Source organism: Seriola lalandi, unplaced genomic scaffold (genome assembly GCF_002814215.2).
Source record: "Seriola lalandi dorsalis isolate HSWRI2012SDOR001 ecotype SW California unplaced genomic scaffold, Sedor1 jcf7180002054543, whole genome shotgun sequence".
NCBI classification, from domain to species: Eukaryota; Metazoa; Chordata; class Actinopteri; order Carangiformes; family Carangidae; genus Seriola; species Seriola lalandi.
The window spans coordinates 75,775-95,896 of NW_019525096.1; the positions used below are offsets into that span (position 1 = coordinate 75,775).

At 43.4% G+C, this 20,122-nt stretch overlaps 1 protein-coding gene across 1 annotated transcript; it reads left to right on the top strand.

The window, feature by feature from the left end:
• The first annotated feature begins 2,425 nt into the window (after positions 1-2,425).
• cand1 (cullin-associated and neddylation-dissociated 1) lies at positions 2,426-18,527 on the top strand. The gene is made up of 26 exons (XM_023414841.2): positions 2,426-2,738; positions 8,203-8,278; positions 8,402-8,469; positions 8,700-8,854; positions 9,232-9,355; positions 9,446-9,533; positions 9,624-9,792; positions 9,885-9,990; positions 10,093-10,238; positions 10,699-10,850; positions 10,951-11,091; positions 11,886-12,027; positions 12,670-12,878; positions 12,957-13,125; positions 13,220-13,309; positions 13,640-13,793; positions 13,894-14,131; positions 14,249-14,437; positions 14,533-14,676; positions 14,854-14,989; positions 15,085-15,261; positions 15,679-15,774; positions 15,903-16,072; positions 16,146-16,310; positions 17,001-17,108; positions 17,202-18,527. The coding sequence occupies exons 1-26, from the start codon at positions 2,671-2,673 to the stop codon at positions 17,424-17,426; spliced, it is 3,705 nt and encodes a 1,234-aa protein (XP_023270609.1). The 5' UTR covers positions 2,426-2,670; the 3' UTR covers positions 17,427-18,527.
• The last annotated feature ends 1,595 nt before the right edge of the window (positions 18,528-20,122 follow it).

Consider the following 20,122-nt stretch of genomic DNA (forward strand, 5'->3'; position numbering starts at 1 on the left):
CAGAGCCAGGCATGAGCCAAGTGCGACCTTCCTGCTTTTTGTCTTCCATATTTAAAGCAAAGTCGGTGCTCAGTGCATTAAAGCCGTCTGATTTACAAAACCGTCACAGGTACGAAAAGTTTCTGCATTTGTTTGTTCCCCACTTTACTTTTCTTCTGCTGTTATTCACATTATTCTGGCAAAGACTCGGCCGGGTCTGGGCCCAGAGATCCAGCTGAAGTGCGGCCCACCTGGTTTTCTGAGTCCAACTACCCACAACCAGGCCTGAAGCAAGCCACCTGTGCCGGACGGCCATTACTGTTCTGGCGGTGAGCCTGAATGGCATTTGTTAATTTCTTGCTATTTTCCCCATGTCAGCCCTTCACTTAGATGCAGGATGGAATCAGATTATATAACATGCTGTTTTATCAAAAGACGCATTTACACAACACAAGTACTCACAAGCAATTTTGACTAAATGACAGGCTTAAATGTCACGTGTTACTCCTGGGCCCACGGACAGTTCAGTCTGAATTATCTGTCCTCAAGATAGAAATCAGAGAGAATCCAAGATTAGCACAAGAGGCTCTGACTCTGTGAAGAATCAACAGATGTGATCTCCAGTAAAATATTGATTAAATGTCAGAAGTGACAAATGAAAATGTGGAATGCAGGAATTGCATTTCTCTTTTTAACTGAGTCAGGCTACTGAAGTTATATAGCTAATAATAATAATAATAACTTAGATTTTTATAACGACTTTCAAGGTACCCAAGGCGCTTTACAGAGTAATAAACACAAAGTAAATAAATAAAACAAACAGAATAAGCTGAAATGACTTTGAGCCACTAAGTTCCCTCACTACCCCCGTAATCTACAGGAGCTGTGTAGAGTTCCTCCTAACAGCTGTCATCCAGATGTTGAATTGGATATAAAGCTTAAAATGTGAAACACTCATTTTAGTGTAAGAAATAACACAAACATTTTATAGCATCACGGCGTCAGAGCCCCATTCATTGTTCTAGAGCAAACTGGGATGACATTGCATATTTTAAAGTTCTTCCTTTGGTTTCTTCTTTAGAGGATATAAATATTCACCAGTTTGTTCTGGGGCACAGGAATAAGAAATGTGAATTCTTAAAAAAAGGGTTGGATTCTCCTTTAAATGCACAATCCATGATTATGTTATAGTGTTTCCTCAAAGCATCTGGAAAAATAAACATGTTAAATGTTAAATATTAAAGTAATTATATAAGCCTATTGGGGGATATTAAGATAATCATGTTGAAAATGAAAATGTAAATCCATGATAGCAATGTCATTTTTCACACGTGTTCTAGGATTACACTGGACTTAACTTGATGAGTAGCAGAGCAGCAGACGCAGTCAGCACGACATCCAGGGACAGATGAGAGGAACTGAGAGAGTGAAAGAAGAAGAGAAGAGGAGGGAATGTGAACAGAGTGATCCGGAGCAGATCAAATAAAATACTGGCTGATAATATTACAGTACATGTCCATGTTGTTTATCCTATGATGCTATTCTTTAAAGAAATGTAATATCATTAGAGTAAATGTTCTTCTGTGATATTCAGTTCAGAGTCGTGAAGACATTTACTCGGCCTTGTTGTGGATCAGTTACAGCAGCGCATATTATTATGGTCTGGATTTAAATGTAGATTTGTCGTCTCAACATTAAATGTGTGAACTCTGCTCCAGCATAGTGTGACGAAAATAGGTGTCAAGATTAGTGATGCTGTTTACGCCAAATTCATTCCCCACATATGTCATGTGAATTCAAAATTGTCACATCAGACAATCTTTGCCTCTTTTTATGTGGCAGTAGTGAAAATTAGTCTTTGTTAAAATCTGTTGTGTTGTGGTTTCAGAATGATGGAGGCAGAGGAGGCTCTGGATGATTGTTTTTCCTGGGCAACTTTCATCTTTTTCCCAAATGATGTTCAAATGGCTTGATACAGTAAACAGTGCACGTAGCTGCAGTGAATGGGGAAAATAATTCCCGGGGGAGCATGTCCCCTGAATATGGCAGTGGTGGTGGGCAGGGCTTAAGGCCTGATCCACAATTTAAATCATGTCTGGAGAGGAACTTAAAAAAAATAAATTAAATAAATTAAAAAATAGCAATTTGAATATGTCAACAAAGAGGAATTTGATGACTAGATAAATCTATTAGATTTTTTTTTAAGGAAAAGGAAACGGATGCTGTTGATGGATTAGAAATAAAGGGATGGAGTAAAACTTTAATAAATAAAGTAAAATTAAAATAAATTTAAAAAAAAAACTAAATTAAAGTACAGTAGAGTACAGTACTTTTCATCACGTTTGGTATTGGACATTCGGAGAAAAAAAAGTGTTAAAAATCAAACAAACAGCCCAAATTCTGACCTTTGACCCCGCAGCGTCCAGTCCCGCTAACCCCGCCCCTCTGCGGAGAGAACGGGAGCTCCATTCAAACACACCAAACTCCGCGCCCCGGGATGCGACAGTCGCTGTAGAAGGAGAGAAGGCGGCAGCAGCAGAACCAGAACCAGAACCACACATTTTACCTCAGAAACCCCGACCAGCAGGAGGGTGAAACAGCCAGCAAGAGACACAGTAGTCCGTCAGCCCGCAGCCGGAACACACTCACTGAGCGCAGTCTGCTAGCAGGAGGCTAACGGCTAACACCGACATGGCGAGCGCCTCATACCACATCTCCAACCTGCTGGAGAAAATGACCTCCAGCGACAAGGATTTCAGGTAAAATAAAACCGCAGTAGAGTAAAGTAACAGCCCGGCTCACGTTAATATAGCTCCAACTGTTTTTATGAAGTGTTAAAAACAGTGGCTGGCGCTGTCAGGCCTCATGCTAACAGCTAGCCTGCCACCTGTCTGATCATCGTCACACCGCTAACCAGCTAATTAGTGGTTAACGTTTGCTTTAAACTCGACGACAGCGTTAGTAACCGGCTAGTAACGACGCTACACCTGCAGGTGAGTTGCAGGGAAACGTCGCCAGTGAGCGGTTAGCTTGCGTGTTAGCTGGTTAGCTCTAACTTCTGTCATGCCGCAAGCTAGCGTGATGTCAGCTAACGTCTGAATGTTTACGGTGTCTGCCGGCTATAGGCATTAACACGACAAGTTAGCATGACAGCTAACTGCCTCTCACGCCAACAATGATGTGGTTTGTGGTGGTGTTTCTGCTCACTACTGACATGGTGTTATTTTCTTTTGGAGGGGGCAGAGTGGGTTGGTTCTTTGGAGGGGGGGGGACGACAACAGGTAAACAGACAGGAGCAGGTCAGTGCTGCAGACCATCACTCAATGTAAACAGCATGAATTCAAACAAAATGTGAGGTGTAATTTAAAGTGAGGGGTGCATTAAAATTAAAGTAATGAAATGTAAATAAGGTTGGGGGTAAATGACCTATCAGCTAATGTGACCCATGACAAATCCCTAACCTTCGAAGCAATCAAGATTTGATTCAGAATTGATTATTGATTTAAAACAAATAGCATGTCATTAAAAAGAAAGAAGGGGAAGGTGTACACTCAGCTGCCACTTTAGTAGGAACACCAAGATATAATTAATGCAACAGTCCTTGAGTAACTCCTCTGGCATGAATGTTGTAATGTTCAGTTTGTGTTAAAGGTGGATCATTTTGGAGGATGTAGTTTGTGTTGCTGTTGAACTGTATTGCTTTATGTTGACCAGCGTTCCTATTATTTTATCCACCCCATTCACATCAATCAGAGTAGGTTTAACATCAGACACTGCTCTGTGTGTAATGCCATGAACCACCACAAACTGTAGCTTCCTAAATCACCATTAAGTTGAATTACCACCTTGTGTCACTTTTTTCTGTGGGGAGTTATGACGGGCATTTCTCAATATTTACTTTCATTAACAAACGGAATTAATAATTGATTATCGGATCAATCGACCTTTTCATAATGCCCATTAAACAACCCCCTACTAATGCATTTCCAGTTTAAGTAATGGGGGACAAAAGCCACAGTCCTTTATCTGAAGCATCAGCCATCCAAATGAGTTTAATCCAGTGGATCACCATCAAAGTTAAAGCCTGTTTAATATGAGAGTTCCTCTGTTTGTTGCAGCTCAGCATGGAAACACAAAAACTGTCGTTTTGACAAAACTTTGACGACTGAAGCTTCATAAAAGCTTTGAATTGATTTTGAATGAAAGGACTGTGGATTTTGTATCTCCATCACTTACTCTTTACAGAGATAAAAGTCATTTAATGTCCAGTATAAATGATAACCATCACTGTTTATATGTCCCATGACTATTGTTTTAATTCACACTTGTGAATCTGTCCTCAAAGTTACTTTTTCAATTCATTTGTCAGAGTTAACTGCACTAACTTTAAGGCATTGTACAAACTTCCTGTATGAAAATAATAGCGCTGTCGGATATGCACAAAAAATCATATTGTGATTATTTTAGCAGATATTGCTCCTGTGATTTGGATATTGCACTTGGCCATATTGTGATTTCAATTATATTTCAATTAATTGTGGAGCCTTAGAAAATAATTAAACAAAATTAAAATTTTAAATAAAAACAGGAGTAGGTTTGTGTCCGTCCTGGATTAAAGGGGAAATAAAGCCGAAGTCCGGCAGCATCAGCACCACCGTTGTCGTAACTCGGTGCAGGTGCTTTTTTGAAAGAAACTGGACTTAATTGGAGTTATTTTCTTGTGGTTGAAGTTTTTTCAAAGTGCTGCAGTATGTGTTGTTCAGCCCGTCTCGTTTGTTAGTGATAGAGTTCACTGCTCTGCTCCATCAACGTCTGTCGTTGACGTGCTACGAAATATTAACAGAATTCTTCTCCTTTGTCTCGCAAATCCAATTATTGAGTCGTTAAATCTAAAAAGGAGCCAAATTCTTCCCTGTTTTGTAGATGGACTGTTTCATAACCTCTACAGTGTGCTGCACTCTGCCTCACAATTGAGTTCTACCTTTTTGGCTCCATTAACAAAATGTTATTAACTGATGTTATTCCAGAAATAGATTTTTACTATTTCTGCGTCGATGTGAAATGGTGGAAGATACGAAATATGATTCATCTGTGAATATTTCCTTTTTTGTCACTCACCTCTGCTTGGTGTACATGAGGTTGGTTTGATAGTATTTTATGTAATTTGAGTCTTTTTGAATCCAGTATTGAATCTATCACATTTAGCTTTGATGATTTATCAATAACTAAAGTCATGAATAAGAAGAAGTGACAGATTCAGCTCAGAGAGGAGATCAGCTGTCGTCGAAGCCAGAGAACTAAAGCTGTGAAATGAATCAACATTAACAGTAATGAGGTTAGCTCCAGCAGAAGATCTGAAATGTTGATCATTGATTGATATTGATTGTTATAACACAGTGAAGTAACAGCTGGAACAAATCATGCAAGGTGCACAGCGGTGGCTCATGTATGTGCGGCATGGAGATGAATGTAGATCGGAGGGTGTGGTGATTGATAGATACACTGTCAGCCAATCACGTCACTCTGAAACTGTTCAGCCAATCACAGTGAAGCACAGTGATCACTTCTTAAACCGCAACAGAGTTTGTTTCATAATGTTTTTCAAGCATAAAACAATAACAATTTTTTTTAAATTATTAATTGAAAATGAGGCTCTGATGAAACAGACTTAATGAGCTCTGGTGATCAAACGTCTCCCGAGTTAAAACTGCTGTTAAATCAGTTTTATTGAAACATATTTGTCTCTGTCTTCAGTTTATTCTCTGATCCTGAAACTATTAACTGATTAATCGATTAGTTGATCAACATTAAATTAATCTTATCTATGAATCGTTTAAATTTTATGTAATTTTTAAACAAACATCTTGTTTCCAGTTATTTTGTGACAGTAAACTGGATGTTTTTGGCTTTAAGACAAAACAAAACATGAAAAGCATTTTTCAGTTTTCAGGACAAACAGTAATTGACTGAAGTTGGAAATAATCAACAGGAAGTAGAAGCTCATTTTTGGTCTGAGCTTGTCAGTTATGACACTGGTATAATCACATTAAATATCAAATACCTCACTAAGAGTTATTTTCCTTATTGATGAATCTGTCAGTTATTTTCTTGATAAATAGAATCTTAATTGTTTTGTCGATGAAATGTCAGAAAAAACTGTCACTGTTTCTCTTCACATCGTTTGATTTGACCAAACCAATAAAACTAAAATCACATTATGTTTAATTTAATATCATAAAGATAAAAGCAGGATAAGCAGCAGATCTTCATAGACATAAAAAAACATGGATTCATTTCAACCTGAAACAACAACAGAGACAAAATAAACCTTTTCCTGTGTCTTTATATTAAAGTGTTTTTACATGTATTTTTATGAACTGATCCAAACTGAACTGGAAACTGGATTTTAATTTTAATATTTTAAACAAGTAATCACTGATCAGAATCAAAAATAGCGCTGCAGCTGCATTAAGATTGCTGTTTGTGCTGCCAATATTTCATCAATGAAAGGAATTAATTGTTTGGTTTGTGTCACATTTCATCGGTTTAAAACTCCAAAAACATTCAGTTCATTATCGTGAGACCAAGAAGAGCAGCAAATGAAAAATGACTGAAATGATTATTGGATTTTCAGAATAGTTTCTAACTAATTAACAATTAATCAAATTGATCATTGCAGCTGTGGATTTTAAAACATACACTCGAATCATCATGTAATACATTCATGTAGGAAATGACCCGTACTCAGTGTGGTGATGATGATTTGATCGTACTGCCTAATATATAAAATAATAATGTGTATTAGTGACATGTTGAAACTGAAGGAGCGAACAGTTCAGTCCTTTCCAAAAAAAAAAAAAACTCATTTAACAGACGAGTTTCAGCCTCCAGTCGAAACTGCTCGAGGACGTTGGCAGCACAACTAATCACTTCATCACTCCTGACAGCAGCAGCCACCCCCCCCACCCCACTCTCTCCTCTCTCCTCTCTCTACAAGAAACCCGTGAAATTGTGAGACTTGTCGGGATCCGGCCTCGTCGCTGTGTTAAAAAAAAAAATAAATAAAATTTGCCGCTGACCCTGAACGAGCGAGGCTGAAAGAGTCGTTTCAATCCTGATCTGAGAGCTTCTGTATCTGCAGAGACATAATTACACTTTCTGTTTAGGTGACGCCGTCTCCGCTGCGGAGTTCACAGCAGATTTCCTCAGGCGGAGCTATTCAGCTGTCAAACACATCCAACTGCTTCTCAGTTCATTTTAATGTGGGTCTGTGCAGCTGCAGCTTCAGAGGATTGGACATGGTGTCAGCAGATAAAACTCAGAACTAAAGCTGCAGAAATCAGATCAGGGTGGAAGTTAAAGAAGTCGCTCTCAGTGTTTTTACCATCCTCTGACCCTCACAGGCCACAGACGCACCGCTACGTTTTCATTTTGAAACAGCCGTTCAGACCAGCACCTGAAAACACACACACACACCTGAGCAATTATACACTGAGCATGTGCGAGCCGGTGTAAACAGGAAGCAGATTGTGTTCTCTGAAGTTGATTAGTTGCAAAAAACATTAAATACGTTTACAGAAACAGTGAAAACAGTTCGTCTTTTTACTATTAAAACAAAAACAGATAGCGGTTTGTTTGTTGTTTTTTGTTTCCCTGTTTCTACGTAGTAATCAGGAAAGAGGCTGTTTAGGATTTAGTTTTTTTCTCATTTCAAAACGAATCTTTATTGGCCGCCAAGTAAACGGACCTAGCAGCCGTGCCTCTGAAGTGGAGTCGTGCTTTAGCCCCGTGCTCAGGCTTCCAGGCTCCAACAGGCTCCACCCATCAGAGGCATCAGATGGCGAAGGTCAATCTGTAGTTTTATTTGTGCTCTGGACATTAACGTGATGGTTCGGGTTTCCAGTTTAAAATGCCAACAGAAAAAAAAGTTTCAGTTTAAGTGTTCACTTTATTTTGAAAATTGTCAACACTTTATCTGCCGTCAAACACGCCTTTACTTTGGAACTACTTTTTTTCAACCGTTGATGAACCGTATCCCTACGCACAAATACACTGGACTCTGTCATGGCGGGAAAACGTCCTTGTTCAGCTCCATGTAAACAGATCTGGTTCAGTGTCAGTACTCAGACTAAGTGTGACTCTTTGTTTCTAATTGATCGATTTGATTGATCACCATCCGAGTTTGATCAGGTTCAAACAATAAACTTTTATGTCTCTCTGCAGGTTTATGGCCACGAACGACCTGATGACAGAGCTACAGAAAGACTCAATCAAACTGGACGACGACAGCGAGAGGAAGGTTGGTTCATACTGGTTCATACTGGTTCATACTGGTTTACCAAAGATGAGTTTATGAAGTTTAAACTGGATTAAAGCTGTTTGTACCTGGGAATTGATTGATCGATTGATGATTGATTGACAGGTGGTGAGGATGATTCTCAAACTGTTGGAAGACAAGAATGGAGAAGTTCAGAATCTGGCTGTCAAATGGTAAAAAAACACATTAGAAAATTTGCATCTGTTAGGTGTGTTTGTTTTGTCTTAATCTGTTTTTAATGATCTGTTAATCAATATTTTTTCAAATTATATTTCTGTTTTGTCTTGATTTTTTATTTTTTATTTTTTTTTCAAAGTAACTTTTATTTCCTGCGCTGCGGTTTCGTAGTTCCTGTTTTCGTCCTCATGCTGTTTTCAAACTGTGGGTGCGTTTGTTTCGTCAGCCTGGGGCCCCTGGTCAGTAAGGTGAAGGAGTACCAGGTGGAGACGATCGTGGACACGCTGTGCACCAACATGTTGTCGGACAAAGAACAACTCAGAGACATTTCCTCCATCGGACTGAAGACTGTGATCGGAGAGTTACCGCCCGCCTCCAGTGGTAAATACTACTAATACTGTAATACCTGTGTACTACACACACGACTGATGGTACAACTACTACAAGTACTGCAGTTAGGGCTGTTACATTTAGGACTGCCACCTTCTTCTACTGCTATAAATACTACAAATACTTCTGATACTGTGATCACTGTTGTGTTAGTACCAGTTCATGTTCAGATAGATACAAATACTGCTGATAGTAAATATGTTACTGTAGTTACTACAAGTATTTACAGTTACTACAAGTTTTTGTCAAGCAGTGAGTTTACATCAGCAACTAGTAACTGAGCTTCTGTGTCTCCTCGCCTTCTTTTGTCTACCTGTCTCCCTCTCTCTCTCTCTCTGTCCGTCTCTCTCCACCTGTCTCTCTCTCAGGCTCTGCTTTAGCCGCCAGTGTTTGTAAGAAGATAACGGGTCGTCTCACGAGCGCCATCGCCAAACAGGAGGACGTCTCTGTGCAGCTGGAGGCGCTCGACATCATGGCCGACATGCTCTGCAGGTAAAGCATCTGTCTGTCTGTCTGTCTGTTCTTGTAATCTGGTCTTGAACTAAAATCATCTTACCTGTCTGTCTCTCTGTGTCTTTGCAGACAGGGAGGTCTGCTGGTGAATTTCCACCCCTCCATCCTCAGCTGTCTCCTCCCCCAGCTCACCTCCCCCAGACTGGCTGTCAGAAAGGTGCGTCTCACCCTGTAACCCCCGCCTGTCCAGATTCACCTGTGACAGGTGTGTGGTTGTTCACAGCTGTTGCTCTGTGCTGTTTTTCAGAGGACCATCATGGCTCTGGGACACCTGGTGATGTCCTGTGGGAACCTGGTCTTCATCGACCTGATCGAACACCTGCTGACGGAGCTGGGGAGGAACGACAATATGTCCACCACCAGGACCTACATCCAGTGCACGGCGGCCATCAGCAGACAGGCCGGACATAGGATCGGTGAGACGGGGAGGAGACCGTTAATGCGGCGTCCATCTTTGTTTACAGTGCGTCTGTAACGTCTCTGTCCGTCTCTGTCCCTCCGTCCTCAGGAGAGTATCTGGAGAAAATCATTCCTCTGGTGGTGAAGTTCTGCAACGTCGACGATGACGAGCTCAGAGAGTACTGCATCCAGGCCTTCGAGTCCTTCGTCAGGAGGTAACACACACACACACACACACACACACACACACACACACTAAAGTCTATCACAGCTGTAGTTGTTGTTGTTGTTGTTTGATGGTGTGTTTGTGGTTGAAGGTGTCCTAAAGAAGTCTACCCCCACGTTCCCACCGTCATCTCCATCTGTCTGCGTTACCTGACCTACGACCCCAACTACAACTTCGACGATGAAGACGAGGACGACAACGCCATGGACGCAGAGCAGAACGACGAAGATTACCAAGGTACTGAGAGACGCCACTGTGATCCAGACTGAAATATCTGGACCATTATTTAATGGATTGATACGAAATGTTTTTTATTGATCAGTTGATTCTGTTTTCCTTTTTGAGAAGAAGTTTAACTGGAAAAATGAATCGATCATCAAAATAATCAGTAATTAATTTTCTGTCGATCGATTTATCAGCTAATTGTTTCAGTTGTGAGAGAATGTAAATGTGTTGATCCTCATAGATTTAGCTGAACATTGGCAGCTGTTGGTTTAGTGTCTCTGGGTGTTCTGGTGCATTGTGGGTAATGTTTATATTAAAACCGGATCTTCACGTGATTTTAGCTTTGATTTTCTTTTTGTCCAAATTTAATCTGAAGACGAAGGATTATAATAATGACTCTCTCTCTCTCTCTCTCTCTGTCTCTCTCTCTCTCTCTCTCTCTCTCTCTGTCTCCGTCCCTCTGTCTGTCCAGGCAGTGATGATGAGTACAGCGATGACGACGACATGAGCTGGAAGGTTCGGCGGGCGGCGGCGAAGTGTTTGGACGCCGTCGTGTCGACACGTCACGAGATGCTGCCGGAGTTTTACCGCTCAGTCTCTCCTGCACTCGTCTGTCGCTTCAAGGTACGACACACCTCCATCACTCCATCATGTCTTTACTATTGATCGACCTAATCCCGACCCGACGACCTGACGTATGACATCACCACCCGTGTGTCTCCAGGAGCGAGAGGAGAACGTGAAGGCGGACGTTTTCCACGCCTACCTGTCACTGCTCAAACAGACCAGACCGGCTCAGAGCTGGTTGGCCGATCCAGACGCCATGGAGCAAGGAGACACGCCGCTGACGATGCTGCAGAGCCAGGTGACATCACGACCTCTGACGTCTATCAATTAGTCAAATCACCAGAACAATAATCAGCGGCAACTTTGATAATAGATTATTGATTTCATTTAATGAGCAAAAAAGATTCTGAAATGTGCAGATTTACCTGCTTCTGTTTGTTTTCCATCAGTGAACTGACAGACTAATTGATTAACCAATTACTTTGTTCATTACTTAATTCATCAATAATGAAAACGATCGTTAGATGTAAAATTTGTAACTTTCTGTGCTCATGTCTTTGTTTGGTGAAATCACTTCCCAATAGTTGTTTATAGGTTGTTTGTTAATGGTCGAGCTGAAACAATGAGTTGATTAATTGATCATTTATTTCATCGTCATTTTTTAAAGCAAAAAATAACTAATTGCTTCAGGTTTCAATATTTGTGTCTGTTGGTCGGGAACAAACCATCTGAAGATCAGTGTGGATCTTTTTATTTTCTCCACTTTTATAGAGAAAATAAATTGATAAAATTACTGGTAGATTAATTGATCATGAAAACAAGGAATATTTTTAGTAGTTGAATCAAACTGGATTCTGTAATAAATATTGATACAGCAGATGGCGCTGTTGCTGTGGTCTGGTTGTTGTGACGCAGACAGGAAACCCTGAGCATCCTGCACCATCGACCACAGACAACAACAACTCGCTCTCTCTCTCACCCTCTCTCACCCTCTCACCCTCTCTCCCTCTCACCCTCTCTCACCCTTTCACCCTGTCTCACCCTCTCTCACCCTCTCACCCTGTCTCTGTGAATGTCTCTCGCCTGCTGCAGGTTCCCATGATCGTCAAAGCTCTTCACAAGCAGCTGAAGGAGAAAAGTGTGAAAACTCGTCAGTGTTGTTTCAACATGTTGACGGAGCTGGTGAACGTCCTGCCTGGAGCACTGACTCAGCACATCCCAGTACTAATACCTGGTAATACTACAGTGCTACAAATACTACAGTGCTACAAATACTACGGCTACTGTAGTATTATTGTATTATTATAATTAAACTTTCAGCAGCTGTGGAATCAGTGAGTTTCTCACCTGATTTGACGACTTTAAAGACTCGTGGTCTCGTCTCCTCTGAGGAGAATCTGTTAGATTTAGACTTCTGTTCATAACTTCAGTTCCTTCATGGAAAGTTTTTAACATCAGAGGTAGATTTAGAAGCAACAATGATGTGACGATAACAGATTAGAAAATGAAGTTTAACAAATTATTTGATCAGTTTAATGTTCAAATGTAGATGGTTTGAAAAGTTTTTATTTATAAATGAACTTGAGTGAAAACTTAAATCAGAAAAGTAGAATCAGTATCTGCCTTTAAAGCAGCTCCAGTTCTCGGTTCTTCAGGTTCTTGGCAGATAAGTTGTTCCACCGTCTCTGAGAACCTCTTTAGATTCAGACTGACTCTGATTGAATCTGGTTGAGGAAGGTGAATCTGCATGTTGACACAGTTATGTGTTTAAATCTATAATTGACTTGATGTAAATAGTTATTTGCTGATGTCATGGATATGTAAATGAGTGGGCGGGGCCTCAGTGTCAGTTATAATCAGTGTCTTTGTTTTTCAGGCATCATCTTCTCTCTGAACGATAAGTCGAGCAGCTCCAACCTGAAGATCGACGCCTTGGCCTGCCTCCACGTCATCATGGTCACGCATCCCGCTCACGCCTTCCACGCCCACGTCCCCGCCCTCGTCCCGCCTGTGGTGGCCTGCGTAGGAGACCCCTTTTACAAGATCACCTCTGAGGCTCTGCTCGTCACTCAGCAGCTCGTCAAGGTGAGAGACGAACCCACGAACGGCTTCATCACATCACACGTCACACGAAGATGATTGTAATGATTCTGTCCTCTCCAGGTGATCCGACCTCTGGACAACCTATCGGAAGGCTCGGATAGCTTCGACCCCTCCCCCTACATCAACGACCTGTTCACCTGTACGATCAAACGCCTGAAAGCCGCCGACATTGATCAGGAGGTCAAAGAGCGAGCCATCTCCTGCATGGGACAGATCATCTGTAACCTAGGTAACCACCGCCCGTCAGTCACAGCGACATGACGTCACCTGCTGATGTTTCCGCTCTCTGATTGGTTCTCTTTACTTCCTGTTGTGTTGTCCAGGCGACCGGCTGCCCACCGAGCTCCCGGGAACGCTGCTGATCTTCTTAGAACGCCTCAAGAACGAGATCACGAGACTGACGACAGTGAAAGGTGCAGTGCATGCTGGGAGTCACGACTCACCGAGAAACTTAATCAGCCGTTAATGTTTCATTACGTCTGCTGGGAAAAAGTTGAATTCTTTCTTTTCATTCTTTTGAACAAAATGTCTCAGTGACGCCTCAAAGGAATTTCAAACATTCACTAGGACTCAAGGAGGAACTGGTCAGATTTTAGGGGTCAAAAGTCAAAGGGTTAGGGTCTTGGTGACCTCACAAAACACTGTTTTATGAACGCAATATCTACAAGTTCTAGTTTCTGCTTTTACTTTCCAGTTTCCTGTCAGGAGGTTTGAGCTTTTCAGTGTGTGTGTGTGTGTTGCAGCTTTGACGCTGATCGCTGGCTCGCCGCTGAAAATCGATCTGAGGCCGGTTCTCCCCGACGCCGTTCCCATCCTCGCCTCCTTCCTCCGCAAGAACCAGCGAGCCCTGAAACTCTGCACGCTCGCTGCTCTGGACATCCTGCTCAGAAACTACAGGTAACACACACACACACACACACACACACACACACACACCTGTAAGACCACACATTCACCTTTTCCTTCTGCCCGTGACACTGCGACGTGTTTGTTTCAGCTCTGCGGTGACTCCGGTCATGGTGGACGCCGTCCTGGCCGAGCTGCCTCCCCTCATCTCGGAGAGCGACATGCATGTGTCTCAGATGGCGCTGAGCTTCCTGTCCACTCTGGCGGTGACTCACCCATCCTCGCTGGGTCAGCTGAGCGGAGGAAACATCCTCCAGCAACTCATCGCGCTGGTTCGATCCCCGCTGCTGCAGGGCGGGGCGCTCGCCGCCATGCTGGACTTCTACCAGGTACAACAGGAAGTTTTCAGAGCGGTCTGATTCAGGTTTTAATGAACATGTGTTTCATCAGTAGTAACTGTGTGTGTGTGTGTGTGTGTGTGTGTGTGTGTGTGTGTGTGTGTTCAGGCTCTCGTGGCGACAGAAACTCCTGGTCTGGGCTACATGGACCTGCTGAGGATGCTGACCGGTCCGGTTTACTCCCAGAGTGCCGCTCTGCCTCACAAACAGGCGTACTGCTCCATCGCCAAGTGTGTCGCTGCTCTGACCAGAGCCTGTCCCACGGAGGGACCGGCCGTGGTGGGACAGTTCATCCAGGTGAGCTACCTGTCCCACGCAGAGATGCTGCAGCTCAATGTGACTGTCCTCTGTCCTGAACAGGTTCATATAAAACTCCCGTTTTGTCTCGACAGGACGTGAAGAACAGCCGCTCCACAGACTCCATCAGGCTGCTTGCTCTGCTCTCATTGGGCGAGGTGGGACACCATGTGGACCTCAGCAGCCAACCAGAGCTGAAGACGGTCATACTGGACGCCTTCTCCTCCTCCAGTGAAGAGGTAACACCTGTCTGGGTTTGGTTTTATCGTCTCTAATGACAGATTGATCATCAAGTCATCAGTTACAGGACCATCAGCAGGTGATATAGAGTTACAGTAGGTTTTAACCTCTCTCTCTCTCTCTCTCTCTCTCTCTCTCTCTCTCTCTCTCTCTCTCTCTCTCTCTCTCTCTCTCAGGTGAAGTCTGCAGCCTCCTACGCGTTGGGCAGCATCGCGGTGGGGAATCTTCCAGAGTATCTGCCCTTCGTCCTGCAGGAGATCTCGTCCTCCAAGAGACAGTATCTGCTGCTGCACTCGCTCAAAGAGATCATCAGTAAGAGCAGCACACACACACTCCCTACACCAGTCTGTGTGAGTGTGTGTGTGTGGTTTTAATCTGTGTGTGTGTGTGTGTGTGTGTGTGTTCAGGCTCAGCATCGGTGTCCGGCCTGAAGCCGTACGTGGAGTCGGTTTGGTCTCTGCTGCTCAAACACTGCGAGTGTCAGGAGGAGGGAACCAGGAACGTGGTCGCTGAGTGTCTCGGCAAACTGACGCTGATCGACCCCGAGACCCTGCTGCCCCGCCTCAAAGGATACCTGCTGTCAGGTAATCAATAATCCCTGCTGCCCCACCTCAAAGGATACCTGTTGTCTGGTAATCAAACTGAACAATATTCTGTAAACTCTGGCTCGACTCAAAGACAAGATCAATAAGTATCTGAGCGTGATCAATGAATCTATATGTACAGTGACTTGTCTGCTGTGAGATAATCAATAAGATTATCTGATAGTTGATCAGTTGATCAATTAAAAATCTCTTATCAGACTTATTGATCATTAACGTTTCGTTTTTCTTCCTGGTAACAGAAAATCAAAACAACCACTCTGTCCATTAGGATTGTTGCTTCTTTAAATAAGCCCCGCCCCCATGTTGCTCCTGACCAATCAGACTGTCTCTGTTCGACACACCTGCTGGACCTGAGGCAGACACTGATTTATTGATTTCTGATTGATTCTGTTGCAGGTTCGTCGTACGCCCGGAGCTCCGTGGTAACGGCGGTTAAGTTCACCATCTCTGACCAACCACAGCCGATCGACCCGCTGCTGAAGAACTGCATAGGTAACTCTCTCTCTCTCTCTCTCTCTCTCTCTCTCTCTCTCTCTCTCTCTATCTCTATCTCTATCTCTATCTCTATCTCTGTCTCTGACACACACACTCACAGTCCTGATTGGCTGTTTTTCTCTCAGGTGATTTCCTGAAGACGCTGGAGGACCCGGACCTGAACGTGCGTCGCGTTGCCTTGGTAACGTTTAACTCCGCGGCCCACAACAAACCCAGTCTGATCCGGGAGCTGCTGGACTCGGTTCTACCACAACTCTACAACGAGACCAAAGTCCGGAAGGAGCTGATCCGAGAGGTGAGACACTGACATGAGGACGGGTGGACGGGCGGGTTGAGGTCAGGTGTGTGACGGCGTCCTCTCTGTGCAGGTGGAGATGGGTCCGTTCAAACACACGGTGGACGACGGGCTGGACCTGAGGAAGGCTGCGTTCGAGTGCATGTACACTCTGCTGGACAGCTGCCTGGACCGGCTCGACATCTTCACCTTCCTCAACCACGTCGAGGACGGACTCAAGGACCACTACGACATCAAGGTCTCAGCACAGAACCACAGAACCACAAAACTATAGAACCACAGATCCACGTCTACAGCTGGTTCAACACTGATACAGATGTTCATATATATGTTTGTACAAAGATCGATACAGATAAAAACAATCCAGTTTCCCTCCGTCTTTCACTTCCTGTCAAGTCCGCACGACTACGTTTACATTATAAAACGACAAAAGACAAACAATCTCTGTCCAGATTAACACCTGAAAACACACACATAGCTACACTGGGCATGTGCGAGGCGGTGTAAACAGGAAGTAAATTGTCTCCTCTGCAGCTGATAGACAGCAAAGACAGCTGTAGCATTAAAATACAGAATTTAAAATCAACACTACAAAAGATGTAAATCACATTTACAAACAATCTGTCAAAAAGAAAAACAAAAAACTTTACGCCTCAGATGATTTAATTTAAATGGATCCTGCCACCATATAAGTGTCAGGAGATCCACGCAACAACAAAACAAAAGGTAAAACTTAATTAAAGCAAATAAAGAGTTTGAACTAAAATACATGAACTCAATTTAGAAAACAAACCAGTGAAGTGAGAGCTGTGTGAAAACACTGACATACAAACATTTACAGTAATAAATCAATCAAACATCAGACACTCATTAGAGCTGTTACTGCTGCTGATTTCCCACAATGCACTGAGGTTGTCTGTGTTTTCAGATGCTGACGTTCCTGATGCTGGCCAGGCTGTCGTCCCTGTGCCCCAGTGCTGTTCTGCAGAGACTGGACAGACTGGTGGAGCCGCTGAGAGCCACGTGCACCACCAAGGTACGGCAGCAACATGCTCAATCAGTGTCGCGCGTCGTCATAGGTTGTTTCCGTGACAACGGGTGATGAACTCGTCCTCGTCTGTCTCCGCAGGTGAAGGCCAACTCTGTGAAGCAGGAGTTCGAGAAGCAGGACGAGCTGAAGCGGTCGGCGATGCGAGCCGTCGTCGCCCTGCTGACGATCCCCGAGGCTGAGAAGTCGCCGCTGATGTCAGAGTTCCAGTCCCAGATCTCATCCAATCAAGAGCTGGCGGCCATCTTCGACTCCATCCAGAGGGACTCCAGCTCCGCCAACATGGAGTCCATGGACACCAGCTAAAAAGATGGACAAATCAAATTCCCCACGATGCAACACGGCACCACCCCCCGCTGCTGGAGCGCTAACCCTGCAGCATGTTTCCATGACAACAGGATGCACACAGACACACACACACACACACACACACACACACACACACACACACACTTGTAGTGACACACCCTCTCCTAGCGATTGATCGTTCCATGATGCATTGCACTGAAGTCAGCTGTTGGGAAAGAAAGGAAGAAGACTGATGTACGGCTCACACACACGGACAAAAAGGACAAAAACAAAGAACAAAAAAAGAAGAAAAAAGGAAAAAAAAAAAGAAGAAATTCCAGAAAAATAAGTTCCATATGAGGCTTGGAAGCTCCTCCTACTTCCTGTTTGTTTTTCTAGCGAGGTCGTCTGATTGGTTGATCTCCCTGTTCATCATCATTCTTCTCTTTTTTTTATTTTAATTTTTTTTGTTTTCATAATTCCAGAAAGTTCCACAGGTACTGTAACCTGATTGGCCGCTGCTGAGTGACTGACAGTTGGCGTGTTATAAAAACTGACCAATGGGGGGTAAAAACGGCCTTTCCTGCCTGAGGCTATGGTGACCAATGGGAGAAGGGCTCGCTCTGGTTTTTTGCGAATGACGTAGGCGACCAATAGGATGCTTTGGGGGGTGACGGCGGGTGGGAGGGGTTTTACTGTTTGTGGACCAATCAGCTTCGTTGTTTACCCTAATTCAGTTGACCCGCCCCTTCACTCCTTAGAAAGTAGGGAGGGAGGGAGGGAGGGAGGAGGAGGGATTATTGGACCAGGTCCCATCTGACCAGACCTGACTGGACCCATGCTGATGACAATACTGTTTGGCTGTTGCCATGGTAACGCTGTACGTGCATAGTACGATGTTTGGATCATTCCGTTTGTTCCCGTGAGTCCGGCCCCAAAACCGGCTCCAGCCAGTTGCCGTCTGGTCAGGACCAGTTCGATTCGCTGTGTCCTGGTCTGGTTGGATCCGGTTTGGTAAAAACGGGACTCGGTCTGGTTTCAGTCAGGCCTGGTCCGGACAGCCCACTGTTGTTTATCGCCCAAGAAAAATAAAAAAAGGTCCATTTCTGCCTGCCTTCATACTCCGACTGTCTCCTCTCTTATTGTGTGTGTGTGTGTGTGTGTGTGTGTGTTCGTCGTATTTCTAGGTTCTGTCTGGAGCTGAACTGGAACCATAAACATCCGGGTTCTGTTCCTGAAGTAAAGAACCTTCATTCAAAATGCCATTGACATTTGTGACGACTCAAAAAACCTGGAAATCCCCAGTGAAATACCTCCACTTTGACATTCATGATCCTCAGAGGATGAATGAGACTGACTGAAGTTTCCTACAGAGCAGAGGTCCATCAACACTCAGCAGTCGCAGCGGCCATGACAGTTTATAGAGGACATTAAGATAGTTTAAAAACTCCAGTTGGTGCAATGTGAGTCAAAAGTCACACAACTTCTCTGAATCATACCTCAGCCAAAAGTAAACACACACACATTACACACATTCTTACATACAGTGTGACTTGCACTTCATGAAACTATCACTATATCTGATGTGCATCACGAATAAATCTCCATAAATCTGCTCAGGAAATGTAGATAAAGGACGCTACTTACGATAGAATTTGCCTGATAATCATCCTGCTTTTAAGTTAAATTCAGTATCACCTGAATCCAGTGACAGATTTTATTTTATTTATTTTGCAACAATTTAAAATATACAGTAAATGTCAAAGAAAACAAACTGCACACAGTGCAGCGAGAGGCGAAAACAAATACAAAATAAACATTAAGAAATAATGTGATTAGATACAAATGATGAGAAACTAATAGATTTAAAAATATATAAAATTAACAGCAATGATGTCAATAATATCAAAATGAGAGCCGAGAATGTGGTGTGTGTATGAGCAAAACAAAACTGTGATACATGGAAGAAAAAAGCAGTTAAATGGTCTTTTATTAACTTTTGTAACATCAACAACAAGTTCTTTGCCAAATTGAGGAATTTAATTCCATAACTTGATCGACCTGAATCTGAAAACTGAAACTCTGCAAGTCTGAACGTCCACAGGTTCATCGCAAAGAGGAAGTGCTAATCTGGCTGCTTTTTTAATGGCGACAGCTGCCAGAATATAAACAACATATATTGTGGCCTGAAGCGTTAAACACTGGTCATCAAACCAGAGTCCAGGCTGAACTGAGCGACGTCGCCTCTCACTGTTTGCAGTAGTTGTAATATATGTTATAGCAGCAGAGGGCGCCAGACTCGGTGTATCGGTGAGGAGAGTCGGTGTCGACTGCAACAAAGAGACTTCACCTTCCCAGAGGGCCGCAGTTTCCACAAGTCGCCCACCTGGATTGTTCAGGGTCGGCTGAGCTTCCACCGCTGTGCTGCACTGATGTCAGATGGAAACTCTTATCTCCAGATGCCCAGGTAAAGATTAAAAAGAAACCAACTTCCTGTTAGGAGGGCTAAACTCAGCTCTGATTGGCCGTGTCAATGAGGCAGAAACTCGTTAGACAGCAAACAAAGCAAATGATGCTCATTCATCTGGTCTCTTAGCAACAGGTGAACTGATGAGTTTGTAGTTGTGTGTGTGTGTGTGTGTGTGTGTGTGTGTGTGTGTGTGTGTGTGCGTGCGTGCTGGCTGATCATTGACATGCTGATGATTTTTTCCTCT